This window comes from Salvia hispanica, chromosome 2, assembly GCF_029641045.1.
Source record: "Salvia hispanica isolate PSC_SH4W2 chromosome 2, Shi_PSC_v1, whole genome shotgun sequence".
NCBI classification, from domain to species: Eukaryota; Viridiplantae; Streptophyta; class Magnoliopsida; order Lamiales; family Lamiaceae; genus Salvia; species Salvia hispanica.
The window spans coordinates 21,621,067-21,645,163 of NC_142693.1; the positions used below are offsets into that span (position 1 = coordinate 21,621,067).

Below are 24,097 nucleotides of genomic sequence, written 5' to 3' on the forward strand. Positions count from 1 at the left end.
TCTATGATTAAATGGGTTTGGGCTAATGTGTGCTCTATGATAGTTGATTAACCAAACTAATTAACAATGATTATCAGTTAGTAGTATTTTTTATTCCGGTTAATGTTTAGGAAATATTTTGGTTGCTAGCTATAAAGATAGTTAATCAAATTTTAATGAAGGAAAAAAAGGATATTGCTTCTAAATATCACGAAACATTTCAAACAATTTATTTTTTTCCACAAGCTTGAAATTCATTAACGGAATCACTAAAGCTCATACAAGCAAAATTACTTCATTCTCATATCGTGGGAAATCGACCGTACACCGCACGTGTGCATCACTACATAGCACATGGGACCACTATATGATCACAATTTGAGAAATAAATATTGTTATAAGTAGGTGAGACCACTACACCATCATAAAGTGGAAAACTACGCTATCATAATATCATAAAATCTACAATTATAATGCACAATGTGACAAATAAGCACCCACACATGCTGGTTATATTGAACTCAATATCTCTCGCTAACGAAAGTACGAAATCTCAACCTTACTTACCTATTTCACCCGTTTTATATTTGGCGCTAAAATAAGAATAGCAACTGATTTTTGTCCCAAATATTAACTGCTTTCATTTCCCTCGCAAATTCTCTCTCTCCCCCGTTTCAATTCTGTTTCCTGATGTGAATCCTCACGAATTTCCCAAAAAAAATCCCCTAAAATCTCCTAATCTCATCCGAAAAAGAAACCAATATCTCCACAAATATCAATCTCCTCCATTTTAACGTTGCTGCAGATATCAATCTCCTCGATTTTCGATGCGTAATTGAATTTCTGCAACACGCATTCGCGCGCGGGAAGACGAGCTCTGATTCTGGTTATTCGTTGTCTACTTTTTTTTTCTCCTAATAGCTGATTTTGTTATTCGAAATCTGAATAAAACGGCGTCGTTTGAAGAATCGTGACTCGAATTGGACGAGTTTGGGCGAATTCCCTCACGGAATTAGGGGGAAAAATGTCGTCAGCTGCGCCAGGTTCGTTGGAGGAAATGCTGGAGAATCTGGAGCGAAGAAACCCTCAAAAGCCGAAAGACGCGCCCCCGACTCTCCCGGCACGGCCGACCTCCCGCACGCGCCTTCCGTCCAGCAGGCGCGCGGCGCTGCCGGATATCGTCGAAGCCGTGATGGAGCTGAGCTCGTTGAACCATAGTGGGAGCTCGAAAGGATCTAGGTGGAAGAGCGCCGGGGCGAAAACGGTTAGACAAGTGAAACTAGGGGAATTACCGTGCGTCGCGGCTGCTTCGGACGAGTCCAAGTCGGAAGAGAAGCTTGCTAGCCCTCCCCCGGATTCCGAGCTGCGCCACGAAAAGGAGGAGCCGAGCTTTACAGAGTCCGAGCTGCAACAGGACACGGAATGTTTTATCGAAGAGGTATAAGTTCGTTTCTCTTTTGCTGTTAGGAAATAAACACAGACAATCACGAACATACACAAATTGTTTTCCAATGCTAAAAACAGTGGAATGTGGGCCCACTTTTATATACTGGTGATTTATAATAAATTGTGAGTGCGGGTAGTGTGGGGTCCACTCAGCAGAAATGGAAAAATAATAAATAAGTAGGTTTTTAACTTGCAGACATGGAAAAATGAGTCGTTATGCTGTGGACACGGAGGGAGTATTTTAAAATCCGGTGATGTTTTGTCTTATAATTATTGACGTTGGCTGCAGATTGGTGCGGTTGAGATTGAGAAATGCTTCCGCGGTCATCTTGCATGTCGGGATTTTCACAAACTGAAGGACGAAAGTGTCATATTGCAGTCTTGTAAGCCATTTCTTAATCTAAGCATGTTCGATGCAAGCAATATGGACATGAATTTCGTGTAGAGTGAAAAATACATAACTGCAGATGTTCGCGGTGAAATCGCGAGAAGAGAGTATGTTGCATTGTTGAAGAAGAAGGTTGAAAGCCAAAGGCTGGATGAGGCAGTTGTGCAACTACAATCTAGTAAAGCTTCAATCCTTTAGTAGAGTATGACTTCGTATGAACTTTTTTCGGTTTGAAAGTATTTTCTCGTGCAGTAATTCGTGCATGGGTGATACGGAGAGAATATATCGACTGTCGAGAACAGGAAGAATCGAATACTAGTGAAGCACCAGAGATGATTATTTCTCAAATGCAGGTACTATGTTGTAATTTGTAAGCCAGGACTTATCTACTAACGAAAAATAGTCTTATTTTTTCGATTTTTTTTTTTCTTCTGTATATCTATTACTTAACCAATTATGCATTATAACTTGTTGAGCAGGAGGTTCGAACAGAACCGTCACTTTCTGCGAACGAACTGCAAAAGCGCCTAGTGACAGCAGAAACGAATCTTGCAAAAAAGGAAAGAGAAATTGTTGCCTTGAGAGAGCAACTACACCAGTATGAGGCGAAATTGTTGGGATACGAATCCAAGATGAAATCGGCGGATGAGATGTGGCGCAACCAGGTGGCATCGTTACAAGTGAGTTATTCGTTGTCACGACTGATTTTCTAAGTTGCAGGACATACAGAATTTGACTAAAATTCATGGTTTTTCTATGCGTCTTAACATGCCTTAACTCGACTGTATGTACGAAACCATTATTGGTTGGAGAAATGGTTGACAATTAAGGACTTATTGTTGCAGATGGATTTGGTTGCCGCAAGAAAAAGTACCAGTTCTGAGAAAAGTAACACTGAAAAATCATCAGACACTGAATCGCCTCGGTTTTATGATTGCGAGGATGCCTCTTCTGTAATTTCTAGTTCGAGTTCCCTCGCCAAATTTCCCAGCAAGAATACTACAGCTTCTACATGTGGGGACATGGGTGGCTTAGAGTTAGCCGTTCCTGAGCAGAAAAGGCATAAGTATGGTGACGAAGCCCGGGCAGTGATTAAGTTAAAGTCATTGAATATACCTTGGTTAAGTCCCAGAGATGAACTGCATAATCTAAAAAATAGATTATCTGCATGGAAAACGGGTTTCAAGGGCCGGTCAAAGGATGCGAATGCAAAATCACAGAAGCCGGGGGAGGCTGATGGTAACAAAGCACGTCGAAAATGGTACTACAAATTAGGATGTTGATTTGGACCTTAAATGTTTATAATTGGTACAATTTGAGTAAATTTGTTGTATAATAATTTTACAATCTTGATTTGTAGGACATCTTTGAAACTGAAGTAAAAAAAAAAGGGCATTATTATTGAGCGGAAAAATGTTTCAAGGGCCGATTGGGCTGGGCGACCAAGTCCAAATGTGGACAGCGACGACCTCTAAGGGTCGATTGAGCCCAGCCGACACTGGGCACTGGGCGGCTGCCAGTGCCCAATGGCGGCCAGTGAAGAATTCCTTTGCTACTTCCCATGAAGAACAGTTGTTGCTTTGTTTGTAATTCCTTTTATTTCAAATTTTTAGTTTTGTCTTTTGGTTGAATATTTTCTTTATGTTGAACTAGTTTGTACATAGAGAGTTGTCGTTGTCTGTAATAAATAAGGCGTTGTCTAATTGAATTGTTCAAAAGTTATTGTTTTGAATTATTATGTGTGACAGGAATTACTATATTTTATTTTTGGGGTTTCAATTCTATAAAGGGTTAACTTTGTTATTTTAATAGTTTAGGGGCAAAGTATGTTGTTCACTTTTGAATCTATGCACTCCCCTAAATAAAACTCACCACAACTCCTTATATATATTCTTTGAAAGAGCATCAATAATGGTTCTCGAGAATACTCAAACAACTAGTAATTTATTAGGGGTAATTGCTTTTAAAATCACCAACTTTCCATGAATTTTGGTTTTTCCCACGAACTTTAAAAAGTTCGTGTAATGTCACGAACTTTATTGTCGGTTGCTATTTTCCCATGTCAGGTTTTCCGGTCTGATTCAAACTGTTCGTTTCCTATTAAGACAATGTCCAAATTCTTTTATCTTACTATCATTATCTTCGTCTTTGAAATAGCTTCGCGTGGGTACCTTGTACGCCTCAATCAGAACTCGGATGAAGAAGTTATGGCTATTATGATGGTACAAGGTCGCACAAAGGTCGCAGCCTTCATCAAATGGCCATAACTTCTTCATCCGAGTTCCAATTGAGGTGTACAAGGTACCCACGTGAAGCTATTTCAAAGACGAAGATAACCATAGTAAGAAAAAAGAATTTAGACATTGTCTTAATAGGAAACGAACAGTTTGAATCAGACCGGAAAACCTGACATGGGAAAATGGCAACCGACAATAAAGTTCGTGACATTACACGAACTTTCTAAAGTTTGTGGGAAAAACCGGAATTCATAGAAAGTTGGTGACTTTAAAAGCAGTTACCCCTAATTTATTATATCTACACTTCATATCTAAATGTATTAAACCCTATACAACTAATGCAATTATCAATTAACTTAGTTATCTTATCATATCCTATATATAATCCTAACATGCCACATCTCCACCCTAACTCAAATAATCTTATCCATTGCGGCGTTCACTAAAGGGAAGAAATTAATGATCAATATTAAATCGGTAGCTGTTAAGATCCACCTACAATATATATATATAAATAAGTAACAATACAATTTTTTGTTTCATTTACTGATCTACATATTGCTATACATAGATGACTTATATAGTGTTTGAAAGAGAAACTAACTAAAACAAAGAAACACAAGCCAAAAAAATTATAGTTGGTCATAAAAATGTCTACCATTAGCTTGCATGTAGCAATCCTTAGCAAGCCAGTATATCTCCAAAACTTGGAGATGATTAGAGCTTCAAAGGCGGAATATCTCTCTCATACTACACCCGCCTCCCGCCTCTACACTTCTTGCTCGACACAACCAGAAGCTCATGATCAAATCCAACGACGCTCTGGAAACTACAAGCCTTCCCTTTGGGATTTCAATTACATTCAGTCTCTCAACAATCCGTATAAGGTATCGTTCATCATCCCTTCGATCCCTGCAAATCTCGTTCCTATCTATCTTTAATTATTAGTTGAATTGAGTTGTTTATTGTTGTCAAGAGTCTTATTATATTAATGGATCCATAAAGATAGGTTTAGCTAATAGATAGTATAATAAAGTAGGTGACATTAGATATTTTGTTTTTTGCTAGAAAGGGAAATGACTAACTTGGGACGGAGGGAGTACTTCAGTTTCATCCCTGATAGAATATAGATGTATTTGTATAGGAGGAGAGGCACTTGGACAGGAGAGCAGAACTGATTGTGCAAGTGAAGATTTTGCTTAAGACAAAGGAGCATGCGCAACAGTTAGAGTTGATTGATGACTTGAAATATTTGGGACTGTCTTATTTTTTTCAAAATGAGATTAAGCACATTTTAGGCTCTATATATATTGAGCATAAATGTTTTCACAATAATGAAGCAGATGATCAAAGGGATTTGTATTTCACAGCTCTTGGATTGAGAATTCTCAGACAGCATGGTTTCCATGTTTCCGAAGGTGATATATAAAACTTGTTACATATATGTTTATTTTGTTATATTCACATGCGATTTGTGAGACAAATCGAAGATGCAAAATAAAAGTTATCATCCTAATCATTCTAAATATCTAATGATTCACTTCTCCTATGTATAACTGGGATGACGGATGAGGTCTCACTAGGATTTGGTTGGTATCCCCTTAACGTATCAAGTGCGCTTCAATGATCCGTAAAATCTAACAATTTATAACTACAGAGGTGCTTGATTGTTTCAAGAACGAGAAGGGTAGTGATTTCAAGGCAAGCCTTGCTCGAGATACTAAAGGAATGTTGCAACTTTACGAAGCAGCTTTCCTTTTGATAAAAGGAGAGGAGACACTAGAGCTTGCAAGACAATTTTCTACTAGATGTCTCCAGAAAAAACTTGAAGATGATGAACTTGACAACGATCTTTCATCACGGATTCGCCATTCATTGGAGATCCCTCTTCATTGGAGAACACCAAATCTAGAGGCAAGATGGTTCTTGGATGCATACGTGGTGAGGCCCGACATGAATCCACTCATCTTTGAGCTTGCCAAACTACATTTCAACATTGTTCAAGCAACACAATTAGAAGAACTCAAACATATCTCAAGGTGATTAATACTCCCTTCGCCCCCCACCAGTCTCATTTGCTTTCAACACGGGATTTAATGAAATGAGTTAGTGGAACGTGAGTCTCATTAACCAGATAGAGAATTCTAATAGACAGATGGAGTATTTCTTTTGAGGATTTTTTTTTTAATATATATATTTAGGTGGTGGGAGGATTCAGGCATGGTTGAGAAGCTCCCATTTGTGAGGGATATGGTGGTGGAAAGCTACTTTTGGGCAGTTGGAGTGTTCGAACCTCATCAATGTGGGTATGAACGAAAAATGGGTGCGAAGGCTACTACTTTGATAACAGCTCTCGATGATGTTTATGATATCTACGGTACACTAAACGAACTTGAATTGTTCACAGACACGATTAGAAGGTACGTACAATATTATATTATCACACCGCTGATGTTTTATATGTTTAATGCAATCAATTATCACGTTCTCGTTTTACAAACTTTTTTCTACAAATCTAATACCAACAAATTGGATTAACTAGGATTGTGTAAATATATCAGATGGGATATTGAATCCATCAACGGACTTCCTGCTTACTTGCAATCGTTCTATTCCGTAATCCACAACTTTGTTTCTGAACTGGCACGCGATATTTCTAAAGAAGATGATATAGCAAGTCTACACAAACCGGTAACTATGTCACCTTTCTTTTCCACTTTAAATGCTTCAAAACTAGACACTGCCTATGAAGGTCAGCAAACTCAACCGAATTCGACTTTTGGAGCTGCCCCTGACACTACCAATTATGTTTCTTGAATCAGTCTTTGATTATATATATATACACCTGGATTGTTGAGTGCAGTGGGTAGATTTGGTTGAAGCATATTTACAAGAGGCAAAGTGGCACCACAAAGGATATACACCAAGCATGGAAGAATATCTCAAAAACTCCATCATTTCAATCGGGGCTCCTGCAGCGATATCCCAACTCCATTTTATGTTAGCCGCATCCAAAGAGAAACCGGTCATGGAGAGCTTGTGCAAATATGACCACTTAATTCTCCTTTCCGGGATGCTTGTACGACTTTCTGATGATCTAGGAACATCACAGGTAATTGCGTAAAATATTACTTCTAATTGAAGATACATCGTAATTAGTTTGCTACAAAAAAAATAAAATAATAATAATGTAATGTGACGTGGCAATTATGTTTCAATTCATGTATAGAACTTTGTTCTCTGATCAATCTTTCCTGAATTTAATTAGCTTGAGATGAAGAGAGGAGACGTGGCAAAATCGGTCCAATGCTACATGAAGGAACAAAATGCTAGCGAGGAAGAGGCGGAAGAACACATAAGGTTTCTAATCAGGGAGGCGTGGAAGGAGATAAACACACGCATGGAGGACTATCCAGCCGGGGATGATTTGGTTGTAGCTATAGCTAATACCGGAAGAGTGGCGCAGTTCATGTATCTCGACAGAGATGGAAACCACTCTCAATTACATCAACGGATTGCTAGCATGCTGTTTCAGCAATATCACTAACAACGACAGATCTAGGTGGGGTCGGGGTCCAGCAAAAAACTCAATAAATTCGGGTTTTAGAGCTAGCTTCGCCCCAACCTGACATCCATTGCTTCTGACAGCGACAACCACCTTCTTCTTCATCGTGTCCGACCCCACATGTTCCATTTTCTGGATCCGTCATTGATCACGTAATGAATCATAGAGTGCTCTCACAACCAATAATTTTTGTCTAGGAATTTTAGATAGCGTATTATTCATGTAGTAGTATAATAGCTGTCAATATTCAAGATACAATGGCTGCTTAAATATAATATTAGTAACAATAGTTTTTAATTTACTGATCTAGATCTTGCTTACATATAATACTATAAGTAACAATAGTTTTTAATTTCCTGATCTAGATCTTGCTATTTATAGCTAAACGGCAAATAATAGCCTCTTTTTTCATAATAAAATAAAGTAGTACTCCTAGTATGATTTTGAAGGCCACATTATGGTGGGACCCGAGTCACTTGACTTATAGACAAATAATTATGCATTTAAAGGCAGCGTCACGGTAGACTCGATCCCAATACATTTGGATAAATAGCCTCTCTTAGTAACACGTTATATTACTTATATATATTTGGAAGAGAAACCAATAAACACAGGCCAAAAATGTCTACCATTAGCATCATGCATGTAACAATCATTAGCAAGCCAGCAAATTATCTCCAAAACATGGTCACGGGAGCTTCCAAGGCGAAGCGTCTCCCTCCCCGTACTACACCCGCCTCTCGCCTCCGCGCTTCTTGCTCCACAAGACCAGAAGCTCATCAAATCCGACGACGCTCTGGAAACTATAGGCCTTCCCGTTGGGATTTCAGCTACATTCAGTCTCTCAACACTCCATATAAGGTAGAATCATTTTTTTGTTTCTATATACTTTCTAATGTTATATTAAAATTTGTGTTTGTGTAGGAAGAGAGACACTTGGACAGGGAAGCAGAGCTAATTGTGCAAGTTAAGATTTTGATTAAGGAAAAAATGGAGCCTGTCCAACAGTTAGAGTTGATTGATGACTTGAAATATTTGGGAATCTCTCATTTTTTCCAAAATGAGATTAAGCATATTTTAGGTTGTGTATATAATGAGCACAAATGGTTCCACAATATGGAAGGTGATGAACAAAGGGATTTGTATTTCACAGCTCTTGGATTTAGAATTCTCAGACAACATGGTTTCCATGTTCCCCAAGGTGCTAAAACTTGTTATATATATGCTTTTAACATATTTTATTTCTAAGTGTATCAAATCTGGAGAAATGGCATGCTATACAATTGATATGAGAACAATTTGTGAATACTCTTCTTGTTTAGTCCATGTTAGCATTAGTTTTCTCATTTGATCAGCTTAGTGTTATTCTAATACCTTAAATCATTATTTATGTCATTAATTTCACAAGTTACAAAAAAATCAAAGCTCGATTTGTAGATTTTATTGATTCCCTTGACGAGCCATAAAATCTGATAGTTTATAAATGCAGAGGTTTTTAATTGTTTCAAGAACGAGAATGGTAATGATTTCAAGGCAAGCCTTGCTCGAGATACCAAAGGAATGTTGCAACTTTACGAAGCGGCTTTCCTTTTAAATAAAGGTGAGGAGACACTAGAGCTTGCAAGACAATTTTCTACTAAATGTCTCCAAAGAAAACTAGAAGATGATGAAACTGACAACGATCTTTCATCATGGATTCGCCGTTCTCTGGAGATTCCTCTTCATTGGAGAACACCAAATCTAGAGGCAAGATGGTTCTTGGATGCATATGCGTTGAGACCCGACATGAATCCAACCATCTTTGAGCTTGCCAAACTACATTTCAACATTGTTCAAGCAACACAATTAGAAGAACTCAAAGATGTCTCAAGGTGATTAGTACTCCCTCTTTAGAAATCCTATTTGCTTTCAGCACAAGTCTTAATTAACTGTGTCATGAGTTGAATAATTGAGTGAAATGTAGGTCACTTTTACAGTATTTTTATTATAAAATGCAAGTGGAATGAGTTAACGAAATATAGACATCCTAAAGTAGTAACATGAGACTTCTAATGAGATACATACTAGGGACGGATGGAGTATTTCTTTTGCGCTAAAATAAAGAAAAAAAATCTTATTTTATTTCAAATATATATCATTAGGTGGTGGAAAAATTCAGGCCTAGTTGAGAAACTCCCATTTGTGAGGGATATGGTGGTGGAAAGCTACTTTTGGGCAGTTGGAGTGTTCGAAGCTCATCAATGTGGGTATGAACGAAAAATGGTTGCGAAGGCTACTACTCTGATAACAGCTCTCGATGATGTTTACGATATCTACGGTACACTAGACGAACTTGAATTGTTCACGGAAGCGATTAGAAGGTCTGTACAATATTATCACATTGTTGATACTTTATACGTTCAGTGCAATCAGTTCTCGTGCTATCATTACGAAGAAAACTTTAATTTGAACTATTTCCACAATTCTAATATCAACAAGTTAGATTGATTGGGATTATGTATGTATTTCAGATGGGATATTGAGTCAATCAACAGGCTTCCCGATTACTTGCAATTGTTTTATTCCGTAATCCACAACTTTGTTTCCGAATTAGCACGTGATATTTCTAAAGAAGATGATATCACATGTCTACACAGAGCGGTAAAATTAGACGATTCCAATGTGACCCTACGAATTCCATTTCCTGGATCCATCAATGATTATATTATATACACCTGGATTGTTGTTGACTGCAGTGGGTGGATTTGGTTGAAGCATATTTACAAGAGGCAAAGTGGTACCACAGAGGATATACACCAAGCATGGAAGAATATCTTAACAACTCCATCATTTCAATAGGGGTTCCTGCGGTGATATCTCAACTTCATTTTATGTTTGCTGCAGCCGAAGAAAAACCGGTTATGGAGGACTTGTGCAAATACGACAACGTAATTCGCCTTTCCGGGATGCTTGTACGACTTCCTGATGATCTAGGAACATCACAGGTAATCACATAATATATTACCACTTCTAATTGATGATACATCTTTGGTTCGCTGCACAAAATCAGTTGATCGTCGACGAATGAATGACAAACAAATAATAATAGTGAACCTCAACCTCGGAAAGTTAGCGCTGGATTTGCGACACATATTTGCAACACAAATAATAAAAGGGACGGGACATTATAGTAAAAATACATCGATATAGTCTATATGACGAATCCAATTATGTTTCTATTCATATATAGACGACATTCGTTCTCTGATCGATCTTTCCTGAATTTAATTAGCTTGAGATGAAGAGAGGTGATGTGGCAAAATCAATCCAATGCTACATGGAGAAACAAAATGCTAGCGAGGAAGAGGCAGAAGAACACGTGAGGTTTCTGATAAGGGAGGCGTGGAAGGAGATAAACACGTGCATGGCAGACTATCCAACGGGTGATGATTTGCTTCAGGTTATAGCTAATACCGGAAGAGTGGCGCAGTTTATGTATCTCGACGGAGATGGATACCACTCTCAATTACATCAACGGATTGCAAGCATGTTGTTTCAGCAATATCACTAACAATGGCTGATCTAGGTGGGGTCGGGGTCAACAAAAAACTATGATAAATTCGGCCTTTGGTGCTGAAGCCGAACACACGTTGCAGTTCTAGATAGTGTATTATTCATGTTCCGCATCAACTTTTATCGGGTTACAATTGTATCGTGAGCAAAAAACAGTAACGAAGCCAAGGTATTAAGTAGCAAACTAGTCCATGACATATAGTATAAGCTATATGGATGAGATGTCATTCTTAGTCTACTCTACCAATATCAACGATTCAGCGAGTGTAAAACGAAAAGGGATGCAACGCTTACCTTGAGCTTCTGATTCATATTGCAAAAGTTCCCTGCTGCGAAGTCGCATACAAATCCTACATCTTCTGTTGCTGATGAAGAAACCACTCCGGAGGCCACCATTTTGGCCTAATAGTCTCGACTTTGATATCTTCCCGGCCATTGATGGTCAAGGCACCCGTCTCTTTGAAAGCTTCCTCCAAGCGCACGAGTGCCAAACCACAAGACCCAAGGGCAGTCGTGACCGTCCCGGCTTTCTTTTTAGACGCACTGCCTATCACTTCCGAACCTGGAGATACTTGTTGCTCCGCCTCTGAAATTAAATCAACGCAGAAATTATCTCGGTGAATCACCAAGAAAGGCTTTAAAAGGCTTACCTTTTGCGCTAATACTCAAGAATCGAACAGGAATCAAACGTTTTCGGATTACTCCACGGTGATGTGTACGAGCAACAAGTTCTTGGCCAACATAACATCCCTTGTCAAAGCTTATAGCATTTAGACCAACAAGATTGTATTCAAGTGGTATTGCCTCACCTAAACAAAATGACGCCAACTTTCTATTTTTAGCTTAAAATCCGAAACCCAAAAGCAGTTAGAGATACCTAAACAGAGAAAAATAAGGAAGTGTGAAATCACCCTTTGGAATCTCAGAAGAGCCTTCTGCAACTCCCTTCTCTAATCTCCAAAGAAGAAAGTTTCGTTCATCCGTTTCCTTGTCCTCCTCGACTAGAGGCGCTACAGCAAATAGATACATGTACTAGATCAATACAAACCGGAATGGGGCTACAGCCAATTCGCAGTTCGGAACAATTGAAAATTTATGGCCGATAAAGGGGCTAAAACAAGAAGCATACGTGTTGCATTAGATGGAAAGATGCCCCTATATCCTAGACAAGTCAGTCGTGGATCGTTATGCCAATTCCAACCAATGTTATTTCCCTGCGAAGAGTCAAGTTCAAGGCCCCGACCAAACCGTTGCCAGCACGAAAAATCCTCCCCGACATTCTCAATATCGACCTTGGACCTCAAACGATATCTGTCAAATCGAGATCATAGCAAACATTAAATAGTGAACGATGTCATCACAAAGGTGCTGAAGCTTAAAACATTCATACGATCATAGCAAACATTAAATAGTAATCCAATTTCAGTTCCAAAATCTTCTAGCATGTAAAAGCACAATGTCACATATCTTTACACCAAAGACAACAATTCAAATAAATTTACACAAAACTCTACAAATATTCAAGTCAAGCAATAGAAATCAAAAACAAAATCGCTCACTTTTTCAAGGCAGCCAAGAGCTCGTCGACGACGGATCCATCCACATCCGCATAAACCTCCAGCTCACCCGGGTCGGGGCGGGGCGGTCTGTACAAGAAAAAATCGTAGAGAAACCTCCCTTGAGGAGTCAGCATCGCGGCGTACACCGGCGCCGCCGCAGTTTGCGGATCGTCCAAGCTCCGGACGTCGTTGGTGAGGAGACCTTGGAGGAACTTGAAGGTTTCGGGTCCGCTGAACCGGATTATGGATCGGGTTTTTAAGAGACACGCCGTGGGGCCGGCGCAATGGAGATTGGGCTGCGTGGAGAAGAATTTGGATGTAAGGAGGCGGAGAGAGGAGTTGAGGCCATGCATTTTTTGGAGGTGAGCGGCGGAGGGGTTTAAGCTGGGGAGGTGATGGAGGAGCACTGTACCTGTTCGATGAAATGTCTCTTCAGAGATGAATAGAATCTTCTCATTTGGAATTGAACTATTCAAATTTGAAATAGGAATTAATTTATAGTAAAATTACTACCAGTATTTTTATTGGTCAAGCTACCTAATTGTCTTAATTGAAATTGACTTCATGTATTATTTTCTCAAAGTGAGTTGTATGATTGTAGCTACTGAAATATGAGAAACGTCTTACAACTAAGTTCATGTAGTTATCAATTATGTTCGAAACTAATTTCTTCATTTTTTACTGAAATTGGTAAAGCCTGTTTCTTTTTAGATAATACATATAGGGGGCATGTTAGGGTGCCATCACCCCTTAAAATAACACCATACCACCATTTCTAGTCAATCATTTGTACACGTAGACGAATAATAAGCTGCCACGTGGCAAAAAAAAAAAAAACCAAAAAAGACGGGCAGCAACTTTGTAGTCTTTAAACAGCAATTTTTCTTGAACAGCAATATCCACCACGTTAGATAGCAATCTATAAATTGTTGTCTAACGTGTTGGATATTACTGTGTAGCGTTTATAATATTGCTGTATAAGCGTTGTCACGTTGTCATTTTAAGAGGGGTTGTCATTTTAACACAAACCATACATATAGTTGTTAAAAGTTTACAAAGAATAAAAATCAACTAACAAACATCGGCACCACGCAACAATATCAGACTCGCCTATTTTGCAGCACACACATTACATCCTAACAACGCCCACGCAATAAACACAATCTGCACACATGATAGTCTCCTCAAATCAAGCAAAGCAAACAAGACGACCTCCTCAAATCAAGCAACGAAAGAGAGATCTGATAACCACAAATAAGCATGAAACGGATAACTCATGAATATAAACCAAAGCTCTAAGTTAAACTAGTCGTTAGTTTTCGAGAATTTAAATGTGTCATCGGTGAGATCGAAATAAAAGGACTAACTAGACCACAACTCGGTTATGCTTTCTTGACACCACTAATGCATGCCCAATCATCCATCATTGATATATTGATGTCTTCCAACAACTGAGAATACCGTTCCATCACCACAGGGACCTGCACAAGTAGTAGCAACAATTATCCAACAATATTAATGTTCAATTTGTTTGGTGAAAGTTGGAAGCAATTGCTTGTTTCCTCAACCATGATATCAGCAACTACAAATGAACAAGTTTTCACCTGCTCGGATATGATCCCGGAGATGGCGACTGTGGCACCGGGTTTCGCATACGAGACAATCCGGTCCGCCAAGTCCAGCAGGGGATACAGCAGTATGTTAGCAATAACCACATCATACTTGTCTTTCTCAGCAATGATCTTCGAGTCGTATGGCTCGTCAGCACTGATGCCGTCGCTCTCAAATTGAGCACCGTCCTTGCTAGGAACGAGACTCAGCTTCAACTCCTGCGATCCTATCTTGTTCAGAGTGGCGTTGTGGCGTGCTGATGTGATCGCCTGTGCCTCTATGTCAAATCCAACCGAAAGATGCGCTCCAAACTACACTACTATGGCAAAGTAAGCCGGAGGAACAAGATATATACACAGTCATAAATGTATTTTTCCAAATCAAAGACCACTAAACATGCTATTCATTTGGATTTCAGCTTTTTTTTTTTTTGAAAGCTGAATAGAAACACATTCGAATTTAAATACCTTGAGTGCAGCTATTGCAAGAACTCCAGATCCTGTGCCATAGTCAAGGAAGTACTCTCCTCCTTTTATTAGCCGACGCAGCAGCAGTAGACACAGCTTTGTCGTAGGATGTTCCCCGGTTCCAAATGCCAAACCGGGATTTAAAATTATGTTCGTTGCTTGAGGATCCTGTTTGTTCAATTTGGCATAAATTTGTACCCTCAAATAATTTCCAGCATTGCAAGATCAATACTTGTGGAATTTAAACACATGTAAGACTTGGAATCTCACTGGGGGTTTTCTCCATTCAGGCACAATCCAGAGGCCCTCTTCTATTTCCACGGGTCGAAAAGATTCCTGGAATTTGCAAAGAAAAAGCAGAGCCAGAAACATCATTATGGTTCACCATAGCACACACTAGATTTTCCCCTGAGGTTGGATTTAGGGAAAAATGTCAAAAGTTAAGATATAATCAGTCATTTGTAAAGTCGTGGGATTGACTAGAACTTGACCAAACTTGGTGATTTTTTCTGGCAATTTGCCCTATTTTTTAATGGAAACTAATTTTAACAAACTGAAGAGTACTGAAGATTCCAGTAGCAGCCATAGATCAGTTGGATCTCAATATCATACCAAATATCCACTTTCTACCTATGTTTCAAAACCAAGAAAGCTCATATCTCAAGTTCTCAACCTATGTATTTGGACACAGAAGCTAAAATATCAGTTGGTTCAAAATACCTGAGTTTGTTTAATCCAATCCATGTGATCTTGCTTTTCAACTTTGTATTTAGGTATCGCTTGCAATCCAACCGAGTCCGCAGCTAGTGCAATGCACTCGTTAACATCCTGTTCTACATCGAACGTAGAACCGATCCATATCTGTCAAAATCAAATAATAATAACTTGGCTATCACTAGAGCAAATCACAGTGATCCACAAATAGATTGAGCTAAAAGGATAGTGTTGTTTCCATATAGCCCTAATCCAAAAATTAATCACACTTTTGATATCAATTTGGGCATTTTCCTCTTTCATCACAGAAATTGAAATTTCACAATGTTAAGCTATACCTCATCGGTATCGGAGCCGTTTTGTTCGTCGATGGTGGTAGAACTCGCTCCAAAACACATGAGAGACTCCGACAGCGCGTCCTACCATCATAATTCATCTCTCAAACAACGCACCACACACACGAAAACACAAGTAATGAGAGAGAAGAAATCGAGAAACTTTACAGAGATGTGTTTTGGGCAGCAAATATGAACGGAAAGGTAAGGCGAAGTGAATGAATTGTGGCTATCGCCATTGTTGAATGGAAGTGTGGAGTAATTAGCAGCGGCAGACCGTTGCTGCTGCAACTGACCTGCTCCGATTGGGGGGAAGAGCGAAAAGCAGCTCAGAGGAGGAGGGTTCCGGTGAATGCGGCGGTGCAAGGAGGAGAAACTGGAGGCTCGACCGTTGAACTTAAAGTGTTTGAAGAAATGACTGCGAAGAGAAGAGAGTGAAAGTGACATCGGCGGTTATAGTCGTTGGCAGGGAAGAGAAGTGAGAAATAGGGATTGGAGGGATAAATATCGAATTATTTTAAATAGAATTTAATAAAAATATTTATTCTGTGTAAATAAAAGTAGAGTTTTTCCTCCCAAAAAACAGAAGTCACTGAACCCGAAACAGATGTTCGACCCGAACCCGCTATCTCTAAGCGTACCCGAATCCGAATTCGAATCATGGCTCCGCGACTCCGGCTACCTCGAAATCGTCGACCAGCGCTCCACCGACCTCCACCGCATCTCCACCGCCGCGAAGCCATCTGATTCCGCTGCCGAATCAGCCACCGCTAAAATTAGCAGCAGCGGAGCATTCCTCGTCTCGCGATTCTTCTCCCGCGTATGGACTCTGCTGTCGCTGCTCACCTTCAACCCTTTCGCGAAGCTCGCCGCCACCGATTTCTCCGGCGACACGCCGCCCTGGACTGTGGCTTTCTTCGGCTCCTCCGAATCGTACTCGTTCCCGTCCTCTCGCTCTCAGGCGCGCCTCCGTGTCCACGAGAACGTCAAGCGGTTCGCTCGCAACTACACCACACTCTTCTTCCTCTTCTTTGCTTGCTCGCTGTAAGTAATTGTATTTTCTGGATTTGTTGAGCAAAAATTTTGCAGGTTTTGGATTAAATTGGGGGAATTCTGTGCAACACTGTTTTCCCCCAAATTGAATGAGCAATTGAAACATGAATATAGGTTAGAGAGAGTTAAACCACAAATTGCACTCATAGTGTTTGATATAATGCAGGTATCAGCTGCCTTTAGCTCTTTTTGGTCTTCTTTCGTGCTTGGCGCTTTGGGATGCATTTAGGTTCAGTGGTGGTCGATGGAGATTGGATGGATACCCTCTCTTGAGAGAAGCTCTGATTCGTGCTGCTCAATGCTGTGAGTTGATTTTGCTGCTTTCGTATTTTTTTAGTACTGGGATACATGAACAAGAAGCTGTATGAGTATATTATCATGCTTATGTTTTGCAAAATCAAACATTTTACTTATCGGCATCAAGCTGCCTTCGGGAAGCTGATATCCAAGTACCCGACTCCGACTCCGGCCTACTCGATTCTCGATAGTCAATACGTGTTACAACCTGAGTTGGTACATGAGTGTGTCAATTCCAATCATATCTTGATCATCTTCTTATATTCTTGACTTTTAGGAGAACTTAGTGAATGAACATAGCTAATTTGGGTCACATCACATCATAATTTCTCCAAAGTATGGTGCTCTTCCCCATCAAATTCTTTGCGATTGAGTATTGACACCAAAGACGAATATTTTCTTTGTAAACATTCTTGTTGAACCAACCCCCGTTCGGCCCCACAATAAGCGAGACATCTTTTGTGCACGAGAATTAAAAAAGTGGTGTTTAGTCAATACCGTGGGACAGAGGGAGTATTAAGGATTATTCTTCTCGCCAGTTCTCTTTTGTTTTAGGAATAACTAATGAGGTTAGATAGTTTTTTGTCTTCTGCTATTTGGAGAGATTGTTTTGATAAACTGTTTTTCATTCGGGAACGAACTTTGACTGCTATTATGCGCCATAGGAGTATTGACTGATCTCACTTCTTGCAGTGGCCGCAGTAATTCTGTTTATTTCCAATGTCCAGTTCGCTGTATTCTGCGCTACTGGTGTCAGTTTTGCAGGTATATATGTACTCACAATCATTGTTTCGCTATCTCGTTGCTGGTCCTTCCACGGGCTTCTCGTGATTCATACGAGCTTGTTTACTAACTCATATGTCTGCAGTCATGATTCTGCATGCTTCATTTAGGAAATTGACTCCAGCAAAGCAACCCGATCTAAGAGGTGGACAAAGGACGATGGCGAGGGGACATGGCTAAATAATTGGATGCTTCATGTGGTAGTGGTACGGTTTCCTCTGCTCCCGTCGATTCGCTTGCAGAGAAATACCAGTTGTGCCGCAGATAACTCGAACCTTATATAGCGTGGGGTTTGTCATTCATTGTCTTCCCAAATGTGTTCAAAAAATCGCACAAGAAATCATTTTTTACTTCTTTATGTTATGATGAATCAGTTTTTTAGCTACAGAGAGTAGTCTGATGCAGTCCTTGTGTTATGATGTAATTATGAATATACTCAGCTGAAGTTGCAGGCTAGGGATGAGTAATGACAATTTTTTGAGATGTTGAATTAAAGGAATTATGTGTCGCTTTGTCATAAATAATTGATGTTAGAACACGATGAAATGCAACTTAATTGGTAGTAAGATACTTCTCCATATAATAATAGGTCGGAGTTCGAGTCACAAATGGTGCAAATAGAGAACCATTATTGATCCTCTCAGAAAAAAGTCGATGTTACAAAATCAAAGCAAAAGAAAGTGAAGAATAGCACCTAAAGCACGAATATCATACGAAGAGTTATCAATCGGACCAGTCCTATTTGGCCCCCGACGTAGGCTTGACTCGTTAGAGTCAATGGATCTACGTCGGACCAACCCTTTTAAAATGCACTCTGTCCCGACATAGGCTTCATTCACTCAAAGTGAATGGATCTACGTCGGACTCAGAACAAAAAGAAACAAAGTGGCTTAAATAGATCGTTTTATGTTGACAAACTCATATCAATCGAATTCTGATTAATACATAATTGACCGAACACTATTCGAAAATGATTCTTCCGCTCAGAAACCAAATGTTCCCCGAAAATCTTGCTCCCATTGGACCATTTGTATCTACACGCTTCATGTTCCCGATTCATGAATCTCTAGCCGGTTCGACAAATCAAAACTATAAGAGGATCGAATCGTTTCTTCAACCGCAAACTTTATACATATCAGCAAAACATTCTTTACTTAATCACCATTGAAATTCACAAACCCTCAAGTCTTAATCGCATGGCACTCTTGGCATGCATTCACAAACCGCTTAAACCAGTTAGATTTCGATTTCTTCGCCCCTTTCCGATCAGCAACGGCGCCGCTCTGATCACTCGCCCTCCTTGCCGCCGAGGACGACGACGATCCCCGCTGCTTCAGCGCCGGCGCCGCCGCGATCAGCTGCCACCGCCGCGACGCCCCATACTGATACTGACAGCTCATCACCACCGGCGACCTAACAACCCTCTCTCTCCTCACGGCGGCGCCACCGCCGCCATAGTAGTGATGGTCACGAGCCCGCAGCGGGCGCCTCTCGGAGGCCTCGCTCGTGCTCGTGCGGGCGCTGCTGCAGGTGCTGGTGCTGGTGCTGGTCCTGCTGTTGGTGCTGTTGCTCCGCGACGACATCAACGACGAGTAGTCCTTGCTACTCGCCCGACTAGTCGACCGCGAGTACGAGTAGGAGAAGGCGTTCCCCGCTTGCGCGGGGAACGCATGCGGGAGAAGCTTCCCGTTGGCGAAGAGGCGGTCGGCCGGGGAGTTCGGGGACGCGGGGGATGCCACGCTCCCGAATTCAAACTCGTCCTGGTTTATGACCGGGAACGAGAACATGTCGCCGGACGGGATGCGTTTCGCCCGGCGATTGGTCTCCATCAGTCTGAATAGTGAGATACAGTATGAGATAAAGAGTGATTGAGTTTGGTCTAAGTTTATGTTTTTGACTAGATGGATTGTATTTATATGAATAGAGAGGTGTTGTTAATGTAAAGAAAGGGTGGAAGGTTGTGGCTTTTTGGGTCCAATGGGGTCCACTTGTCTAGGGATGAGAATTAAGGTTGGGTGGTGTGCATAATTATGTTGTGGGGTTAATTAATTAGTTAGTTTAATTGGGATTTGGATTAACATGGTTATTAATGATACAAGGAGCGTGGTCGTGCGGCTGACTTAATGAGTGCATAATCACATATTGTATGTGATCTAATTGTTCATCCATGTACTCATCAATTCTTACTTTACACACGCATACTACTATATGGTTTGTATAAAAAGAAAAAAGAGGAATTAGGAATTGTATTTATTAGAAATTTTGTAGTAGGAGGGACAATTTTGCATACGAAGAAATCTATACATATATAAAATGCGAGTTTTGGGCCATTTTGAATGATAATTTTGTGCAAAGGATGTAAATGCAATTAAGGAAAGCTGAGCTGTTATGGCTTTTGTAACTCCTACTAATTCATGCGATTATACATATATTTAGATAAGATTAGATTTAGTTTAATAGTATAACGGTTACAAATGTTATCATTGTGAATATTTATAAGTTTTAAGCATTAAGCTTCTCACGTCCAACAATCACTATGGATTTAAATTGACATTTATTCTCCAAGACGTTTTCAAATTGCCTTCATCATTATTGAACGTTTTTTTGAAAATGCCATGATCATGGTTAATTAGTTAAATAAATGAGAACTTTTCGTTTCTGTTTCAGTGATGAATGACGCCTCACATCCAATCACTGTATATATATACAGGACTATGATATACACATTACCCTAAAATTCATAGATATATTGAGCATGGAAACGAAATCCGACTCCAGCACATTGCCTGTTGCCTCTTCATCCTCCGCCACCATGGAACGACTGCATAGGAATTGACGGTGAATATCCTCCAAAGGTTTGCATACTGAAAAGCTATTGGAGAGTGCGCATAAAGTGTGTAGTACATGGTGGCGACTATGCAAGGATCCCACCAAGTAGCACGTAATTGTTATGGATATTTGACGTCCTGCTGCCACCAAGTGGGACGTCATTGTTATGGATATTTGACGTCCTGCTCTCCGCAATTTTTGGAATATTTGCCGTTGCGCTGCCCGCGAATATGAAAACCTGTGTCAAAAATTTGAGAACATTGACTTTGTGCAGTAGATCGTAGCCAGAGAAAATATGTTGAGCTAAAGTTTGCCATTTTTGAAATGTATGGGTTGCTAAAATATGTAGCCGACTGGTAGAATTCTTCTATTTGCTCTGTTTGCTTATGCATTTTGTGTGTTTTGGTTTATTCTACTACCAAATCTGGATTAAACCTTCCTTTTGTTATTACTCTTTAGAATTTTGAAATGCTAAGAAACTTAGGAATTCAAATGCGTTCACTTTTAAGTTGGCGAATTGCACTGTTACATTGTTTTTTTATTTCAAATTGTTTATTTGGTAGTATATTTTTAGCTTAACTGTGTTCTCTGTTCTTTAGTTTTGGCCTTTAAATTCATAAAAAAATGTCAATCCACTTGCTTTTAGTGGTGGATCCATAACCGATTACTATAACTATAAAAATTAAATATAACTCTAATATTCTCACTAGCAAAGAGATCAAGAAACTTGGAGCATTCGTCCGGCAAAATAGTTAGGATTGATCTTATAGCTCAGGGAACAAGAGCATGAGTGGAGGAGAGACGAAAACACGAAGAATCTATTGTAAAAGATACGATGTGTTATTTTCTTTTTCTTTTTTAACTTTTTGTAACATTGTTTTACTATTGAACTATTCTTAATTGTATGTTATTAATTTGTATTTACAGCTTTTGTAGTATTCCCTTAGATAGAAGTGAAGTCATTTTGTATGTTCTATAATAGTTGAGTCATTTTAATTTTTAGTATTTATCACGTTTTTCATTTCCTGCTTTATTATTACTTGACTCACTTCACAATGCCGAAAAAAAATGCCTCCACTACTATGGACGAGAGAGTATTAGATATCTAATACTCCATTATAATCAACATTTATAAGCTTATTTTATGTGTTTGTGGTTGATCTTTTTGCAATAGAGATCGAAAGCATTCTTATTGACGGGTATTTTGTGTTCAAATTTTAGTTTGAAAACTTATTTAATTGTATGAGTTTTCATTTGTATTGTGAATTGTTATTATATACAAGTTTAGAACTTCTAATCATATTGTTTCTCATTTTAAAAATACTGGACTCATGTTTCAAATTAGTATAAGTACAACGTGAATTAAGTCGTGCATCGCACGGGGTGTGACATTAGTTATAATAATTTGAAGGAGTATTTAGTGAGAATTTAAAAGAGATAAATTTTAAAATATGTAATATATATGGGGTGGAATATATGAAGTGGGCAAATTGTCATTGATCCGCCCTGGTTTTTAGTGCTTAGAAAAAAAAGATTTACTGCAAATTCATTACTTTGGTGAAGGAATTCAAAGTGCCGGCTTCGTGTCATCGTAGAGTCGCAATCGATAGGCATCAACTTTATTTTTCTTTTGTTGTTTAATTTCGTTTCTCTAATTTTTTTGTCAAATTCTCTCTTCTTCTACATTTTTCGTTCTAGATAGTGGATAAACGACCTATGGAATATGAAGATGGTCCAATTGAAGTCCCCTAAATATTAAGAATAGAAAACCATCATCAGCCCTTCGATCATGAAGATTTACAATAGATGCATGCATCTTTGATTCTTTATACCATGATTTAAATTTCATAAATGATGTTTTTTTTTTTCGAATGCAGTTAATTTCACGTGTTAGACTCTTTCACATGATAATTGTCTACATATATATACTCTTTCGTGTGATATGTTTTTAAATTAAGGTGTTGGTTCCGACACAAGTTTAATAGGTATAGGCAATCTTGCCAACTCTTGTGTCTTTCTTTTTCATCATTTATTCTTTTATTTTCTTTATTCCTGGCGATCTCCGCAATCTAAATCAAAGTTAAATCAATGATTCAATCTTGCAAATATATGATTTATTTTCTTAGCGTTGATCAAATGAATGGATCGAACTAAAAACGAAGAAATAAAAACTCAATATAATTAAACTGATTGTCAAATTAATTTAATGGCTAGTTTGACTAGGACTGGATTAGTGGATTTCTTGACCTTTCTTGATCGGCTGATATCATAATTAAGATAACCTAATTAAAAACACTAAATTTTAAGACCAAGAATAATGATGGGGCTTTGAATCTGATAGCACAAAGTCCTGCATTTTATCTCCATGTGTAAGAGAAAAAAAGGACTCAGGCGTGTACATAACACAACATGGATTCTGACAATGGAATAATGTCACTGGGCACTCGTGTCAATCTTAATGAATCATCGACTATCGAGAATCGGCTTGATCGAACCTAGTTACAACAAATTAAAATGTTTAGCTTAAAACTCTAGTCTTCAAATACAAATAACCTATATTAGAAAGTAGTACGATCTAATACGTACTTACTTTATCTAATGATGGAAACATCTGTGGCAAGTGATGTTCCCAACTGGCAGAACCATTGGGGCCATATTATATGTGAAATGTATCTCTGTCTTTCCACTTTAATCCTGGCTTTTGCTTCATTCTCATACATGCTTTTGTGTTGCTTTCTTGACCACCAAACTACCTTTTCTTTGTATTAAAATGTACTACTACTATTCTTTAAATTATTTTAGTTTCGTAGCTTTTTGTAATAGAATTCTATGGCCCGATCTGCCCATTTCAGGCCCAAACATAAGCAAAAGGCCAAGCCTAGGCCCGACCCAATCCAGTGGGTCTCCCTACCATGTTTAGGTTGACGCGACTCATGTGACACCTATATTCTTAGTGTCAAAGTAACATTCCTTTTAGGGCTGGGTAAACGATTAACTGACTTATTCGGGTTTCGGTTATAACCGAGATCCGATCGGTTATAATAGTAAACCGATTTAATAATATACCTACTAATTTAATATAATTAATATCGTACCTTTTTTCCTTTTATTTTTTTCCCTCTTATTTCTTTTATTTACAGTCACTCTTGTTCTTTAATTTTTTTTAAAATATTTGGAGATAGAAAAGCTATGTTAATTTTAATAATGAATAATGAGATTCTAAAAACATTTTCCACCTTTGTGTATTTATTTTTTTGTGCTATTTCAGTTCTTGGCTGGGTA

The 24,097-nt window shown here is 39.0% G+C and overlaps 7 protein-coding genes across 10 annotated transcripts; 4 read left to right on the forward strand and 3 right to left on the reverse strand.

Moving 5' to 3' along the window:
• Nucleotides 1-559: 559 nt before the first annotated feature.
• On the forward strand, nucleotides 560-3,577 carry LOC125189198 (myosin-2-like). Of its 2 annotated transcripts, XM_089064586.1 has the most exons (8): nucleotides 560-865; nucleotides 946-1,417; nucleotides 1,715-1,808; nucleotides 1,893-1,991; nucleotides 2,066-2,166; nucleotides 2,293-2,493; nucleotides 2,659-3,074; nucleotides 3,174-3,577. In XM_089064586.1, exons 2-8 carry the CDS (start codon nucleotides 1,004-1,006, stop codon nucleotides 3,193-3,195), a joined length of 1,347 nt encoding a protein of 448 aa, XP_088920712.1. In that variant the 5' UTR covers nucleotides 560-865; nucleotides 946-1,003; the 3' UTR covers nucleotides 3,196-3,577. The 2 variants fall into 2 exon arrangements, with proteins under 2 accessions (XP_088920712.1, XP_088920711.1); XM_089064585.1 differs by having other exon boundaries at nucleotides 560-1,417.
• A 1,115-nt stretch (nucleotides 3,578-4,692) lies between these two features.
• Nucleotides 4,693-7,795, forward strand: LOC125200997 (linalool synthase Tps-5031L19, chloroplastic-like). The gene is made up of 7 exons (XM_048098860.2): nucleotides 4,693-4,937; nucleotides 5,195-5,468; nucleotides 5,708-6,089; nucleotides 6,252-6,470; nucleotides 6,612-6,741; nucleotides 6,914-7,162; nucleotides 7,319-7,795. Exons 1-7 carry the CDS (start codon nucleotides 4,701-4,703, stop codon nucleotides 7,595-7,597), a joined length of 1,770 nt encoding a protein of 589 aa, XP_047954817.1. The 5' UTR covers nucleotides 4,693-4,700; the 3' UTR covers nucleotides 7,598-7,795.
• LOC125201004 (putative transferase At4g12130, mitochondrial) lies at nucleotides 7,129-13,215 on the reverse strand. Of its 2 annotated transcripts, XR_016136016.1 has the most exons (6): nucleotides 12,727-13,215; nucleotides 12,297-12,478; nucleotides 12,079-12,177; nucleotides 11,818-11,976; nucleotides 11,462-11,753; nucleotides 7,129-7,147 (listed from the first exon to the last, which is right to left on the reverse strand). XR_016136016.1 is itself a non-coding variant. In XM_048098874.2 (5 exons), exons 1-5 carry the CDS (start codon nucleotides 13,077-13,079, stop codon nucleotides 11,518-11,520), a joined length of 1,029 nt encoding a protein of 342 aa, XP_047954831.1. In that variant the 5' UTR covers nucleotides 13,080-13,214; the 3' UTR covers nucleotides 11,340-11,517. The 2 variants fall into 2 exon arrangements, 1 of the variants encoding a protein (XP_047954831.1); XM_048098874.2 differs by lacking the exon at nucleotides 7,129-7,147 and having other exon boundaries at nucleotides 11,340-11,753; nucleotides 12,727-13,214.
• On the forward strand, nucleotides 8,057-11,165 carry LOC125189204 ((+)-bornyl diphosphate synthase, chloroplastic-like). Its single transcript, XM_048086482.2, has 7 exons — nucleotides 8,057-8,476; nucleotides 8,540-8,816; nucleotides 9,105-9,486; nucleotides 9,757-9,975; nucleotides 10,126-10,255; nucleotides 10,351-10,599; nucleotides 10,887-11,165. Exons 1-7 carry the CDS (start codon nucleotides 8,237-8,239, stop codon nucleotides 11,163-11,165), a joined length of 1,776 nt encoding a protein of 591 aa, XP_047942439.1. The 5' UTR covers nucleotides 8,057-8,236.
• A 766-nt stretch (nucleotides 13,216-13,981) lies between the features above and the next one.
• Nucleotides 13,982-16,425, reverse strand: LOC125201562 (ribosomal protein L11 methyltransferase-like protein). The gene is made up of 7 exons (XM_048099728.2): nucleotides 16,022-16,425; nucleotides 15,857-15,937; nucleotides 15,525-15,665; nucleotides 15,075-15,140; nucleotides 14,805-14,972; nucleotides 14,331-14,648; nucleotides 13,982-14,207 (listed from the first exon to the last, which is right to left on the reverse strand). Exons 1-7 carry the CDS (start codon nucleotides 16,298-16,300, stop codon nucleotides 14,109-14,111), a joined length of 1,152 nt encoding a protein of 383 aa, XP_047955685.1. The 5' UTR covers nucleotides 16,301-16,425; the 3' UTR covers nucleotides 13,982-14,108.
• Nucleotides 16,426-18,481, forward strand: PRA1.H (prenylated RAB acceptor 1.H). Of its 2 annotated transcripts, none has more exons than XM_089065773.1 (4): nucleotides 16,426-16,846; nucleotides 17,073-17,209; nucleotides 17,897-17,968; nucleotides 18,072-18,481. In XM_089065773.1, exons 1-4 carry the CDS (start codon nucleotides 16,461-16,463, stop codon nucleotides 18,164-18,166), a joined length of 690 nt encoding a protein of 229 aa, XP_088921899.1. In that variant the 5' UTR covers nucleotides 16,426-16,460; the 3' UTR covers nucleotides 18,167-18,481. The 2 variants fall into 2 exon arrangements, with proteins under 2 accessions (XP_088921899.1, XP_047955686.2); XM_048099729.2 differs by having other exon boundaries at nucleotides 16,427-16,897.
• Nucleotides 18,482-18,542: 61 nt separating this feature from the next.
• LOC125202485 (uncharacterized) lies at nucleotides 18,543-19,853 on the reverse strand. Its single transcript, XM_048100882.2, has one exon. It carries the CDS (start codon nucleotides 19,813-19,815, stop codon nucleotides 19,168-19,170), a length of 648 nt encoding a protein of 215 aa, XP_047956839.1. The 5' UTR covers nucleotides 19,816-19,853; the 3' UTR covers nucleotides 18,543-19,167.
• Between the last annotated feature and the right edge of the window lie 4,244 nt (nucleotides 19,854-24,097).